General features: G+C 41.4%; 1 protein-coding gene across 5 annotated transcripts in view; it reads right to left on the bottom strand.

Annotated features, from left to right (window-relative positions):
- The window catches only part of COL15A1 (collagen type XV alpha 1 chain), a 268400-nt gene that overhangs the window by 50859 nt on the left and 202299 nt on the right, over positions 1-15242 (bottom strand). For all 5 annotated transcript variants that reach the window (XM_075921580.2, XM_075921581.2, XM_075921579.2 and 2 more), the window contains 2 exons: positions 14956-15033; positions 14801-14836 (listed from right to left, as the gene is read on the bottom strand). In XM_075921580.2, coding sequence (XP_075777695.2) covers positions 14801-14836; positions 14956-15033 — 114 coding nt within the window. The remainder of the gene's footprint in view (positions 1-14800; positions 14837-14955; positions 15034-15242) is intronic.

Here is a 15242-nt window from a genome sequence, read left to right as displayed (position 1 = left end):
AATATAATTTGTTGGACAAAAGTCAACATGGTTTCTGTAAAGGGAAATCCTGTCTTACTAATCTATTAGAGTTCTTTGAAGGGGTTAACAAACATGCGGACAAGGGGGATCCAGTAGATATAGTATACTTGGATTTTCAGAAAGCCTTTGACAAGGTCCCTCACCAAAGGCTCTTGTGTAAATTACATGGCCATGGGATAAGAGGGAAGGTCCTTTCTTGGATTGAGAACTGGTTAAAAGACAGGAAACAAAGGGTAGGAATAAATGCTAAATTTTCAGAATGGAGAGGGGTAACTAGTGGTGTACCCCAAGGATCAGTCCTGGGACCAATCCTTTTCAACTTATTCATAAATGATCTGGAGAAAGGGGTAAGGAGTGAGGTAGTAAAGTTTGCAGATGATACCAAACTGTTTAGGATAGTCAAGACAGAAGCAGACTGTGAGGGACTCCAAGAAGATCTCACCAAACTGAGTGATTGGGCAACAAAATGGCAAATGAAATTTAATGTGGATAAGTGTAAAGTAATGCACATCGGGAAAAATAACCCCAACTATACGTACAGTATGATGGGGGCTAATTTGGCTACAACAAATCAGGAAAGAGATCTTGGCGTTATCGTGGACAGTTCTCTGAAAACTTCCACACAGAGTGCAGCGGCGGTCAAAAAGGGAAATAGGATGCTAGGAATTATTAGGAAAGGGATAGAAAATAAGACCCAGAATATCTTACTGCCCTTGTATAAAACTATGGTACGCCCACATCTTGAATACTGTGTACAGATGTGGTCTCCTCACCTCAAAAAAGATATTTTGGCCTTGGAAAGGGTTCAGAAAAGGGCAACTAAAATGATTAGGGGTTTGGAACGGGTCCCATATGAGGAGAGGTTAAAACGACTGGGACTTTTCAGTTTAGAAAAGAGGAGACTGAGGGGGGATATGATAGAGGTCTATAATATCATGAGTGGTGTGGAGAGGGCTGATAAAGAAAAGTTATTTATTAGTTCCCATAATAGAAGAACTAGAGGACACCAAATGAAATTAATGGGTAGCAAGTTTAAAACTAATAAAAGAAAGTTCTCCTTCACACAGCGTGTTGTCAACCTGTGGAACTCCTTGCCAGAGGAGGCTGTGAAGGCTAGGACTATAATAGAGTTTAAAGAGAAGCTGGATAAATGCATGGAGGTTAGGTCCATAAAAGGCTATTAGTCAGGGGATAAAATGGTGTCCTTGGCCTCTGTTTGTCAGAGGCTGGAGAGGGATGGCAGGAGACAAATTGCTTGATCATTGTCTTTGGTCCACCCTCTCTGGGGCACCTGGTGCTGGCCACTGTCGGTAGACAGGATACTGGGCTAGATGGACCTTTGGTCTGACCCAGTATGGCCGTTCTTATGTTCTTATGTTATCTCTTGCAAATGCTTTTAACTCTAGTAGGAGGCTTGTGAGGTGTGTGTGTGTTTTGGAATGCAAAACAGCAACTGTGGATAGAACTCACAGAATCTGAAAACAATGCTGTGTGCTGTGAGATGCCATCTGGAACTGAGATACCGGTGAGCTCTCCGTCTCACCAATCTGGGTTCCCTCTGGCATTGTGATATTGTGACAAGCTGCAAAGCCTTTCAAGCTTGCACTCACACCAGGTCCACAGGTAGGGACCACACTCACCTATGTTCATGAGTGGCTGGCCAGATCATTCATGAAAGCACAATAGACAATCTACAGCCAAAATACTCTTGGCTCCCTAGCCTAAGACTCCAGACCTGTACTGTTCTGGCCTGACTAGTATAAATTTATTACCCAGTCTGCCACAGGGAAGTGGACATGCACCAACTCTTGCTCCCAAGCTGAGATTTATCCCCTTTTCACTTCAAACAATACACAGTATGTTAGGTAAAATAAAACAGATTTATTAACTACAGAAAGATAGCTTTTAAGTGATGATAAGCTATAGCAAACAGATCAAAGTAGATTACCATAGGAAATAAAACAAAACCACACTCTAAGCCTAATGTGCTAGTTAGGGTTTGAGTCAAACAGTGTCTCGCACAGTTACAGTACATCTACATACCAGGGCTAAAACTGAATTAAGCAACACAACTTCAGATACGTCAATTGCCTAGGTTAAGTCAAAATAGCTTAATTCGGCTTTTGGTGCTGTTTACACAGCAGGAAGAACACTCTTCCTTCAACTTTCCTTACTCTTCATGAAATGAGGGTTACCAGGAGTCAGAGTAAGAGGTCCTCCAGCTTGACATTATTTCAAAATAAAGGGTTGTTGTGTAGACACACACTATGTTATTTCAGAATAACACTTGTTATTCCAAAATAATGCTGCTGTGTAGACATACCCTTAGATAGTACAAGTAGGTTAGCTTTCACATACACAGACAAGCTTCCTTCTTTCCTAACTAGGAGCAGTAATCCCCTCACCTTCTTCTTCCCTCCCCTTTCTGTCTTTGTCCTGAGATACTTTCATGTGTGTTATTGTAGGGAAAATGCAGTGCAGTCATGATGCCATTTTCCCATTTTATATTTTCTTTCAACTTGCTGGAAAGTTCTCGTGCAGTGTAGTCACTAAACCACCTCAAAAAAACCCCCAACAATTGCTTATACACTCTATGCAACTTGAGAAGACAGTGGTCTTGTTACTCTGTAGTGCTATCTCTGAGAGGTTTCCATTATTCTTGGGATAATCATTGTGAGTGTGCGCATTTCCTCTGCTTGGTCTTTTTATTCCTCCACTTAAAAGGCTGCTTGTAGCTGTTTTCAACCTCCCAAGATGTTTCAATAGCACAAACACAGTGAAACTTCATAACTTCACATACAGTGACAGCACATACAAACCAACAAGATATGAATGTCTAGGAGAACAAGACTTTTAGAATGATTCTTTACAAGGCATAATTTGTACAAAATATATAAAAATTACATGACAGTTGTGAATATGGGGATGCCCATATGCTGTCCTAAAAATCACTGTCCTATACACCATGGTTGTTGTTAAAAATAAAAGTATAATCACTCATTCATACAGACCACCTTAACAACTTTAGACAAATTTTCTAAATTCCTGTCGCGAAGGCCTTCCTTAGCTAATTTAAATAATAATCAGGAATGTATCCCCCCCCACCAAAAAAAAATCAAATGAATATTTGTTGTGGGCTAGAGATAAGATTGCTCAATATCAACAGTTGATCCTGGGTCCTGATTTAAAATCATGCTAAGAGGTATGTAATAATATAAAGATCTCAGTATTTTCAAGTCAATCGTTTTACTGTGGAATCTGGATATGAGGCATTCTAAATATTTAGCCGCATTAGGAGAGAAACAAGCTGGAATGAAAGGTTTGATTTCTAAAATAAGATACAAATTTGACTCAGAAAGAAGGTAGGAAAACAACCCAGAAATTGATCTGAAAGAGAGTGTCTCTGCATAGGAATAAGGATACGCATCTTCCGTTTGTGTGGCCCATAAGGACATTTTTTATAAATTACTGCCTACATGACAACTGACTTCAGTTAAGGGCCATCCTATTTTTGCTATTAGAGAAGTGTTCTGATGGAGGGATTGCAGGGAATGATACTTGCACATGTAGTTCCTGTAATCAGAAATGAGATAGTTTGGGGAGAAAACTATTAAAGAGATTCATTGTATGACAAAGTGCTGGCTTTCTTTCCTAGAGATCCCTGATGTACTTGCTTAATGCTCCAAAAAAAGATCTGCAGTTAAAAGAGAAAAACATTTTTTTTATTGTTAGTTGCTAGACTTTGTATTGGAAAAAATGTGACTCTTCCTTCTATGGAATTGTGGTACAGTCCTTGTGATGGAAAAACATTCACATTAAGCTGCCAAAAAGAGGACAGTTAGAAATCTGGTGACTCTTTTTAGAGGAAAAGGGCTGCTCAGCCTACAAGCCAGAATCTTTAGCTAAGTTGTTTGAAAATTAACCTGATTCTGAATAAGAAATATGACATATTATATAAATGTTTTATTGTAATGTTCTCTTAATAAAAGTTTCAAAAGGAGTTATGTGTTTAATCTTGAGAAAACTGGTTATTTTCACCTAAATTTGTTACTTTTAAAATACAAATGTAGGATCATCTTGAGTTGTACTGAAATGTTTCTTATCACCTTATATTGGGGAAGAAAGAAACTAACTACTTTCTAACCATGAGTAATTTGAGCAGACTGCCTCAATCAGCATCAGAGTTGTAATCTCAGAATTAACTTCAGCAAAATATGTTGAATATTAATAGAGAAGTAGCTGTGTTAGTCTGATCTTGCTAAAACAAAAAGAAAAACTATGTAGCACTTTAAAGACTAACAAGATGGTTTAATAGGTGATGAGCTTTTGAAAGCTCATCACCTATTAAACCATCTTGTTAGTCTTTAAAGTGCTACATAGTTTTTCCTTTTGTTTCAGCAAAATTTGAGACACAGAGCAGGGAGTGATTTGACACCTCCGCACTGTATCATATTTTTTTCTGGAACATAAAAATAGCCAATGGCATTGAAAATGACAATGTTTGGTAGTCTGAGGGCTGATAGGTAACAAGATCATTGTCTTCTCAAGTTACATAGAGTGTATAAGGAATTGTTGATTTATTTGAGGTGGTTTAATCAAATGGATAATTTGCTAATTCTAGAAACCCACTTTATTCTCATTTGATTTATTTTATGTGTGTCTTATTTTGTTTTTGTTTAATTGTGTAGGCAATAACATATGTAAAATTAGAAACCTGTGTTTTGAAAGTTTTTTTCTCAGATTTAATAGTTCAGAATCAGTGGCCCACCTAGTGGTGGTTTGTAGATACTCCTCCCATAACTGTTGCTCAGATAGGGATGTCACTGGCTTTTGAGGGCAAGTTGATTTATATATATATATATTGATCCCTTCTTTTAGAAAGCAACGTGGGAGAATTCAGAGAGAATCATTGAGAGCCTGAAGTGATACATAGCCACCACTCAATTTAAAGGCTGACCTTTTCCACGTAATATCATCTACACTCCTTGCACTGAAAAGACAGATACTGGCTGAAGACTTTCAGCAGCTTTTCTGCATAGTACATGACTTAACAATCACCCTTTACTGAACCTAATATAAAAATTGACCAAGTCAAACACTAGCATTTTTTTGAGGCACTAACTCTCCAGATTGCATGGACATGACAGTCAATGCTGTATGCTACATGTACTGTTGGAAGTTTCTACTACAAAAATTAAATGGGATTTTGATATTATTTTATCCTGAAGTCAGTTTTGTAGGAGCCAAAGATGCTTAATTAGAAGGATGTTTACAATGTAGGAATGTGCCAAAAGACTCCACTTGGGATGAGTCCCCACTGTGTTAGTACTATACAAACACAATCTGCACCAATGCTCTTGTTCTGCAACTAGCACAGAGGTAGCAAAGACAGATTCTTAGAATATATATATTTTTTGCCCTGATCCTGCAAGCACTTTCCCACATAAGTCACATTGCTTGCAGAAGTGGTCTTATTGATGTCAATAGGACTGGATTAAGGACTGCATTTTGTTATATATTCTCAGGGCTAGAGTATAGCTCGCCCTTAAGTGGCTACAGGGGGGTGGCAAAGAGAGAGATGATTTCCCTCACGCAGGTTGTGTAACCAGCCAGAACTGAAGCCATTGCAGTGGAGAGAGAACAGGAGCTACTTTGGTCATGGCAATTTGTCTGAAAGGGAATAAGAAGCTGGCAGAGCCACAGCTCTGTTTTTCCTATGCCAGGCATGCTCCCTTCAGGGCAATGAGCAATTTGCGAAATATTTGCTTCGCTGAGGAAGGCTGCCTTCATGTTCCCCCTCAGGAGACATGGCCCCATGCTATCCCTTATTATGGGCTGTGATGAAGTCCCACAACCTCACCCAGGAATGGGCTATAACAAGCCCATGAGGCACTAGATGCTTTGTTTACCTGAGCGTCTGCAGGCATGGACACCTGCAGCTCCCAGTGATGGTGGTTCACCATTTCCGGACAATTGGAGCTACTGGAAGTGGTAGCCTGGCCCACTTCCTGCAGTGTTTGTAACTGCAGATGCTCAGGTCAACAAAACATCTCGGAAGCCCACCAGCAGCTAAACTTGGCAAAGCTCTTCCTGCCTGCGGGCCAGTTATTGCACACCCCTGACCTAGCCCTACAGTTATTTTGCACATTAAAACTGTAATGGATAAAAGGTCTGATTCATAGCAATGGCTACTACCTGTGATGAAACTGATGGCAAACAATATGACTGATTCATCATATCCATGCTATTGTTCATTATTAATAGATTCCAAGGCTGGAAAGGACTACTGGCAGGGGTGGCCCGTGAGCCTAAGCAGACTAGGCGGGTGCCTAGGGTGCTACCGGCCCGGGGTGTCCGATGATGACGCCACTGGGCGCCTGGGCGCCCAATGATTACATCATGGCCATTGATGGCTGTGCAGGTGGGGGCGCCGATCGCGCCTTCTGCCTGGAGCACCAGCTGCCGCAGCTGGCCTCAGGCCACTCCTAACTACTGGCATCATCTAGTCCAGGGGTGGGCAATAATTTTTAATGGGGGGCCACTCCAAGATCTTGATAAATGGTCAAGGGCCGCACTTTTCTATGGAGAGGATGTGGGGGCTAGGACAGAGGCAGGGTGCAGAAGGGAGCTTGGGTTAGGTAATACGGGCGCAGAAGAGGATGTGGGATCTGAAACGGAGTTTGGATGATGGGGGGGTACAGGGATTGGGAGTTGCGGGGCAGGAGGGGGTGGGCTGCCAGGGGGCGGAGGTAGCTTGCAAAGTCCTCCCACTCCTCCATGTGCAGTACAGAGAGCCACAGGAAGCAACCTGATGTTTTGAGCATTATGGAGCTGCTCTGAGCTGCAGAGGCTGGCTGCGGGCTGGATTAAAAGGCTTGGCAGTCGTATCTGGCCCACGGGCTATATCTTGTGTGCCCCATATCTAGTCTGACCTCCTGCAAAACACAGGTCACAGAACTTCCTGGAAAAGTTCCTGCAGAATATCTTTTAGGATAAGGAAAGTTGCCAGTGACGAAGAATCCTTGGGAAAACTGTTCCTATGTCAGTCAGAAAAACGGGCTTTAGGGATGAAGGAGGAAGAGAAGCTTAACAACACAAAAAGCAAGAAGAGTCAAAGAAACTAGACTGAAGAGATGACAACAGAATAATAGTAGCAAATGAGGTAAATGAATAATGGAGTGAAGATCGGACAGCTAGTAAGGGGAAAAATAAGGAAAGTGGGGGATAAACATTATTGAGAAGTGCTTCAAAGTAATGTTTCTAAGAATGAGAAAGCTGCAGAAATGTTCTGAATGTCTCTTGGGAGAATGAGATCAGAGAGCCTCGCGGCCATTAAGATATTGCTCTTCTTAGATCTGCTTCAAAGGTCAGAAATCCTTCTCCAGGTCATCTTCACATCCCGTATCATTGGTTTCAATTACTGTTTCCAGGGGCTTCATAAGCCCCTGCTCTCACAGGACAGAAAGCAGCAGCTGCTACCTCCACACTAAGTCCAAATTACACCTCTAAAGTTGAATTGGAAGTGAGGAACTACAATGTGCCTTAGCTCAGAATGTGCCTGATAATTAAGAGCCGTTTTGAAAGTGCTTCTCAGTGGTGAAAGTGCTTCTCAGTGGTGTGTTGCCTTTGCCTGTTGCAGCTTCCTACAAGGATGTGTGTATCGCTTCATTTTGCACAGTGTGCCCCTTATTGCCTTGCTATATTTGTTATTCAGCCAAGTCCTACGGTAGCTGCAGCTGCTTTAGTGCACAGATCCATTAATGGAGCTGTGGTGCTGGAGTAGCTGCTCTGCTGAAAGGGTTGCTCCGTTCCTAGCTGGGACTGGGGATGCATACAGCACTGGGAGGAAGGCACCTTTATTTTACTTGGTATTTTCCCCACATTTCTATGTGGGACTGTGCCCATAGGATACAGCCTCTCTCTTAAGCCCATCAGGCCCCAACGGCTTTGCTAGTTACTGTGCAGAGGACTCTCTGTGGCAAGCCAGGCTCTTGGCTCAGTCCAGCCACAGTGGCAACGGAAGCTCTGTCCTTGCTCTGCCATGCATCAGGGGAATGGGTGGTCATCCCTTTTGGCTGAGGATGCAGAGGCCCTTATCAACATCCCAGAAAGCTGCAGATAAACCTAAGCAGCAGGGTCGGCTGGCTACTCTTAAAGATGCTGGAGTGAGCAGGGCATATAAAGCCAGCACTCTGCCCTCATTCCCAATCCTTGGCATTGATATGGTGATTTTTTTTACCCACAAATCCCAAATCACTTTATAAAGTAACTACTGTGCCCCTCATTGTACATGTGGGAAAAGCCAGGCACAGAGAGGTGAAGTGACAGTCCACCATCACACAGTGGCACACCTGGGAATAGAACCTGGGTCTTGTCATTCCTAGAGTGGCCTTCTACCTGTGCTGCCTCTGAATGCCAGGTGGCATAAAGATGCTGGGGGTCTGTTTGGGAGCCACAGGAGGGCATGGAAATTTAGCTTTAAAGCTAAAAAATTTAAACAATGAATGGTCCTGTAGCACTTTAGGCTATGTCTACACTACCATGTTATTTCGAAATACCTTCTTTCCAAATAATAACTCCTGAAATAACTATTTTGAAATAAGCATATTCCTTTTCACAAGCAGGAGTTATTTCAAAATAACAAGCCCATTATTTTGAAATAATGGACATGATAATGTGGATGCTCGCCTTGTTATTTCGAAATAACTCTCCAGTGTAGACATGCCCTTTGAGACTAACAAAAAAATATAGATAGGATCATGAGCTTTTGTGGGCACAATGATACTATCTGTAATTGTTGGTTAATCTCTAAGGTGCTACAATTTATTGCTTTTGAAGTTTTTTTTAGTTACAGACTAACACAGCTACCTCTCTGAGCCTTATAGCTACATCTGAATGATATACACCCTCAGGAAGTCCACTCATCATCTGATCAATAAGATCTTGAAATACTGATATTGTCTGCACACTGTTCATTAATCCCTACTCCAGACTGAGAAAGTGATCTCCCAATCTGATGGGCTATCAATTGACTTTTCTCATTTCAAAGTGGCAACCATTTGTCCTTTGCTTATTTTCTAACACTGCTGGTTTGAAAAATTATGCATATTCATAGAGGGGGTAACTCGTCTGATGCTTAACGTGTCAAACAACAGTTTGTGGATCACATATTGTAATTAAATGTATAGGCAGTCAACTAAAAAAAGAATTCTCCACAGAGTAATTCCTAGGCAAAAATATGAGTAATGTGTGAATATTTTCAGGTTGTGTCAAACACCTAGTACCATCACCTATATTTCTCTGCTGTCCAAACATAATGAAATTAAAAGAGCACTTTACAATTAGTAATATGAGAGTGTTACTGAACAACAGCAGCAACTTCAAGGATCTGAACAGCCCATCAATACTGACATCCAAATCTGCTATTTAATCATAAAATTGCAGCATATTACAGGGGATTTCAGACTCTTTTTTCATTCCCTGCTTGTAGTTAGGTTGTGCCTGAGTGATCACAGCCAAAGCGTAGGGTAGGAACAGACAGCAGCCTACAGGTAGGTTCTCAGGGCTGTGAAAGAACCACAGTATCGCTACCTCACATGTTCAGAAATCATGGGTCAGGGCTCCCAAAATCATGAGGTTAAAAAAAATATAAATATATAAATATATATATATATATTTTTTTCTGGGCTCTTTTTTCTTTGCCTTCTGGTTTTGGAGCCTTTAAAGAACACTTGGATCAAGCTTTTTCCTGGATCAGTGTGGGAGAGAGACATAAAAACAACAACAAAACAAAACAGACAAAAAAGGCAAGTGGAAACTCACTTATTTCCTGTTTCATTGCTCCCGCTCTGGTCCCACCATGCTATCAGTATGGAGGAGGGGAGGCCAAATAGTGGTGGAGAGGAGAGGGCAATTTAGTGCCAATTGTAACAGGTAGGCGGTGAAAGAAGAAAGCGTAGCTGCCTATAAACATGGGGCTTGCAGGAAGAGAGGCATTCCATCATCAGTAGCAGAGGAGGCAGAGGTAACTGGACCCTCTGGCTACATCTAGATTACATCTCTCTGTTGGCAGAGGGATGTAAATAAAGCACTTCGAAAGTGCAAATGAAGTGGAGATTTAAATATCCCACGCTTCATTTGCATAATCATGTAATGGCGCTCTTTTGAAAAAGCGCTGTTTCAAAATTGAAACCGCAGTCTAGAAGTGGTTCTTTAAAAAATGGGGCAATTTTTGAAAGATTCTGTAAACCTCATGGACTGCGGTTTCAATTTTGAAATAGCACTTTTTCGAAAGAGCGCCATTACGTGATTATGCAAATGAAGTGTGGGATATTTAAATCCCTGCTTCATTTGCACTTTTGAAGTGCTTCATTTACATCCCCCTGCTAGTCTAGACATAGCCTCTGATAGTCAGAGGATAGGTTAGTGCTTTGATGTGCTTCTTGCCACTAGTGATTCTAGTAGGGAGCCAGTTCTCCCTAACCCTTTGTACTACCTTAGGAGGGCCAGGCTGTCATTACCAAGGCGGGGGGGAGGGGAGGAGACAAATCTCTGGGAGCATCACCAGTGCAAGGAAACAGATTTAAGGTGCTAACTTGATGCTCAGTCTAACACAGGGTTCATTTTAGTGCATATTCTCTGCTTTTGTTGTGCTGGTCTCTTAAGAATGCCTCTCTCTCATCCTACTGCTGGAATTTGGGCTGGCATCTCAGTCTGGACGCGCCACGGTCGACAAGGGAAGCCTTTGTTGACTGTTCTAGTAAACCTCATTTCACAAGGCATACTGGAGTGGTCGATAAAGGCTTCCCTTGTCGACCGTGGCGCATCCAGACTGACCCGCTGTGTCGCCAAACAGCTGATCGGCACAGCGCGGCAGCCATTTTGATGTAAATGAAGCAGCGATTATTTAAATCGCAGCTTCATTTTCCTATGTCTAGTACACTCATCTACATGGTTCCATAGATGGAGCCATGTAGCCTAGACATACCCCATGAAACACCTGTTGCTTCTTCCTTAGGATGGATTAGAAGGTAATAATCCAATCCCAAATGGGGCCGGAAATGGGCTTTTTGAGGCTTGGGTCATTGAGTCCAAAATTTACTTCCTGCTTCATTTGCCAAAGTTTGATTTTTTTAATTACTTTTCTGATTTACTGTATCACTTATTGCTTCAAAGGACATTACCGAACTTGCAAGTACTGAACACTGTTCTGAGAGGGGTTGGGGAGGGCTCTTTTTTGACATAAAAATTAGTTATCTAATTTTTAAAAATAAAAATACAAACAAATACCGGTAACTACATACACAAAATAATTATTTTTTTACATTTCTGGAATTCCTTCAGTGTGGAATGTAGAAGCTGTGATAATTTGTCACATCTACTGAGGTAAATTAAAATAGCATCAGACTTATCTCTAGTATCTCTAGTAATGATAGCACTTAACTAGTTTGAACCTAGGTTCTGCCACCCAGCCCAACTGTGTCTGCGGGATCCTGCCACAGCTGGGGTAATTTGTAGGAGAGACTTCTTCTATAATGGTAAAGAGTCCCTCAGTGATGAAGTGCTCAGGCTTTAATCTCACAGTGCTTGCCTTTGCCATCAGACAGTATTATACTCAATATACTTTGTGTCAGGATGTGTTAAGGCAACTGAGTGGGGAAGAGGGAGGAACTAGATGACTCTAGGCATAAAAAGACTGGACCAAATCCTCAGGCAGTATAAATGTGCCACATTCTAAGGAGGTGTAGCTGTTTAGGCAAGTGTAAGTAAGGGCTTGTCTACACTTAACACACTACAGTGGCACAGTTGCAGTGGCAGGTGATCCTGTTGGCTTAAGAAATCCACCTCCTCAAGAGGTGCTAGTGAGGTGCATGGAAGAATTCCTCTGTTGACCTAGTGCTATCTACATGAAATTTTAGTTTAGCTTATGTCACTCGATATGTAGATTTTAGCTGTGTAACCTAATATTCTGCGAGGGAACATGATAATAGTTTTCAAGTTTACAAAAGGTTGTTACAAGGAGGAGAGAGAAAAATTGTTCTTCTTAACCTCTGAGTCTAAGGATAGGACAAGAAGCAATGGGCTTAACTTGCAGCAAGGAAGGTCTAGGTTAGACGTTAGGAAAAACTTCCTTACTTTCAAGATGGTTAAGCACTGGAATGCCTTACTTTCAGGATGGTTAAGCAACATAGGGAGGTGGTGGAATCTGCATCATTGGAGGTTTTTTTAAGAGCAGGTTGGACCAGTGGCGGCCCCGTGGATGTAGGCAACCTCGACAGTTGACTAGGGTGCTGCATTTAACGTGGCGCCCAATGATGATGTTACGCCATTGAGGGCTATGGAGGCGGGGGCGCCGATCGCGCATTCCGCCTAGGGTACCAGTTGCCGGCAGCTGTCCTCGAGCTGCTCCTGGGTTGGACAAATACCTGTGAGGAACTGTCTAGATAATACTTAGTCCTGCCATGAGTGCTGGAGACTGAACTAGATGATTTCTCAAAGTCCCTTCCAGGTCTGTGATTCTATAATCTAGTGTCAATCATCCTTACAGCATTCAAGTGATGCAATAGGTGTACATGGAGACACATGAGCATCCTGTGGTGATGTAAAAGGAGCTTGTGTGCATAGGTGCTTGAAATTCAGAGGGAGCTGCTGCACCCCATGGCTTGAAGTGGTTCCCAAGTTTACAGCTAGGTTCAATGGCTCTTAGCACCCCCTCTATTCCAATTGTTCCATCATCCCTACCCATGTGTTATTCAGTGGAGGTGGAGCGGCTAGGTCAGAAAAAACTGTACGTCTCTGCAAAAAGCTAAATGCAGCCCACCCCGCAGTCATTTAAGTGGGGAAAAGGAAACTCAAGTCAATGGTGTAAGGTAGGGCAGTCCTCCCATGATCTATTAGTTGCTTTGGTACAAATGTAAGTGGAACACATCCAATCAGCCCCTCAAAAAAGACTTAAGTAAAACAATAAGTACTGATGAAGCACCCAGAACACCATAATTACCATGTATCAAAGATGCTCGACTGAAATTTGCCATCTGGCACAAGGCACCCTTGGCCATACGATAGCAAAAGCTGAAGCCAGGAGATAACCAGTCCCTAAAAGGAAGTGGTCTAAACCACAGTATAATATTTCATAGTCTATCCACTCAGCAGATCACCAGGGAATATGGTGAAAACAGAAGGTTGATGATTCAAGCAGACACAGCTCAAGAAACATCAACTTCTGCACATAACAAATGACATCAGCAGGAGGGCAAATAAATCATAGGTTCCCAAAAGGATGTGGACTTAACACACAAAATCACTGTTATCGGTATGGCATAGCATGAAATTGTAGAGATTTCTCTCCTGCATTCCTGTCTGCCATCATTGCAGATGCCTCCAACCTCTCATTAATGTCATTAGTGCTATAGAACCTGTTGCCTTGGTCACTCTGCTAAGAACAACTGCCTCCACTGTCAATTTTTCTAGCCATATAAATAAAGTTAAGCCACATGGACACATAATGCAATCTGCCTTTGAATAAAAGCAGAATCGTACTTTGATACTTCAGGACACTTACTTCAAATGCTGAAACTCATTTTCCAATACAGAGGCTTGCAGTTGTGCACTTAGACTTATATGCGTATAATTTATGCTCACAGATGTGATGTGTATATGCAAAGTGAGTATTTGTGCATGAACACGGTCAGCTGGGCACCCAACTAAGCATGGAAATGCCCGATGTAGAGACATATATTGGGCATTTACATTCATAATTTAGGCATGTGCCATTCCATGTGTGCAAAAACAGGTGCCTACATTTCAAAATCTGGCCTGCTGTGCTTACTATACACCACTTTTACACACAATTTTCAGGACTGCCTTTTCCCCACTGACACTGGTATAGCTTCAAAAGGAACTGAGAAAATGCACATTAAAACTGTAGGAATTGAAATAAATAGAGGTCATGTTGTATCATAATTTGGGGTCAGGAACTTAAGAGTTGATGTCCTCCTAAAAAAAAATCAAAGATGCTAGATATGCAAGATAAACCCACTGAAATCAGGGGAGTTACACCAAGGATGAATTTGGTCTCAAAATGCATGTGGTCAAAAAAACATACCCTCTTTTATCCAAGGGAGGTTTTTTTTATATATATCTGACAAAAAGCTGGTGTAATCCAGGGTAAAGTGATTAAAATAATTAAGCCTGGAATTTAGTGCAATGGATTGCACTAAACTCATCGCTGCTGTGACTTCATTGAATGTGGCCATCTAGTCTTATTCAATTGTTTTCCAGTTATTAAGTTTCAACTTTTGGGGAGCATTATTCCTTGTAGCGTCAAATAGTTTCAAACATAGCCTAAACTGAAGCATCTACACAGCTATATTTAGGTACATAAATAAATGGCCTCATTTTCATGTCCAATCTTCAGCTTCCACTGAAGACAACGGAAATGAACATAATTTAGCACCTGTGAAAATCAGGTCAAACTTATTTAGATGCTTGAATATGGATTTAGGTTTCTAGCTTTGGGAACATATTTTGAAAAAATGTGGCCTTTTAAAAATCATCAGATGATACACAGGTGCTAGCATTAGTTAAATTCAAAATCATAACAGGAACAAATGTACAGTACTGTATACCAAAGACAAGTAAATCAAATACATTCCTGTCTGTGGTATAGAGATTATTCTTCGTCTTTGTTTAATGGTACTGAAAAACTAATTGACTAACTTTAGGTAATCTCCATAAAATAAAGAAAAGATAAATACATTAAAAACAGCAAATATCTTACCATTGACCCAGGTGGTCCAATTATCCCACGGTCACCCTGACAAAGAGAAAAAATTATATTAGTGATGAAGAGAAACTCTGATGTCTTGCTAGCCTGGTTAGTGATGGAGTGCAAGTCTACCAAGTGTTCCAGAACTTGATGTAGTATTAACCTACCTTCTGTCCTTGTCTTCCTACAAGTTCTCTTAGAGATCCATCAGCAGATATGATAGCTCCCGGTTCTCCTTTTTCTCCCTACAATTCACAGAATCATTTTGTGATGTTTATAAAATAGTTCTAACTAAAATTCTACCTGAACAGACCAGGAAACTGCAAAGATCAATGCAGCAACATTTGTATTAGTTCAAAGTGAAAACAGGCTGGTTAGAGAGGTGGCAACTACACAAGTGTGAGTAGGGTGGAATTCAGTTGTGTAGGGAAGCGAGGGCTGTTTCTTTTTCAAC

Source organism: Pelodiscus sinensis, chromosome 2 (genome assembly GCF_052426305.1).
Source record: "Pelodiscus sinensis isolate ZL-2025 chromosome 2, ASM5242630v1, whole genome shotgun sequence".
Taxonomy (NCBI): domain Eukaryota; kingdom Metazoa; phylum Chordata; order Testudines; family Trionychidae; genus Pelodiscus; species Pelodiscus sinensis.
This window is presented reverse-complemented; position numbering and strand designations above follow the sequence as displayed.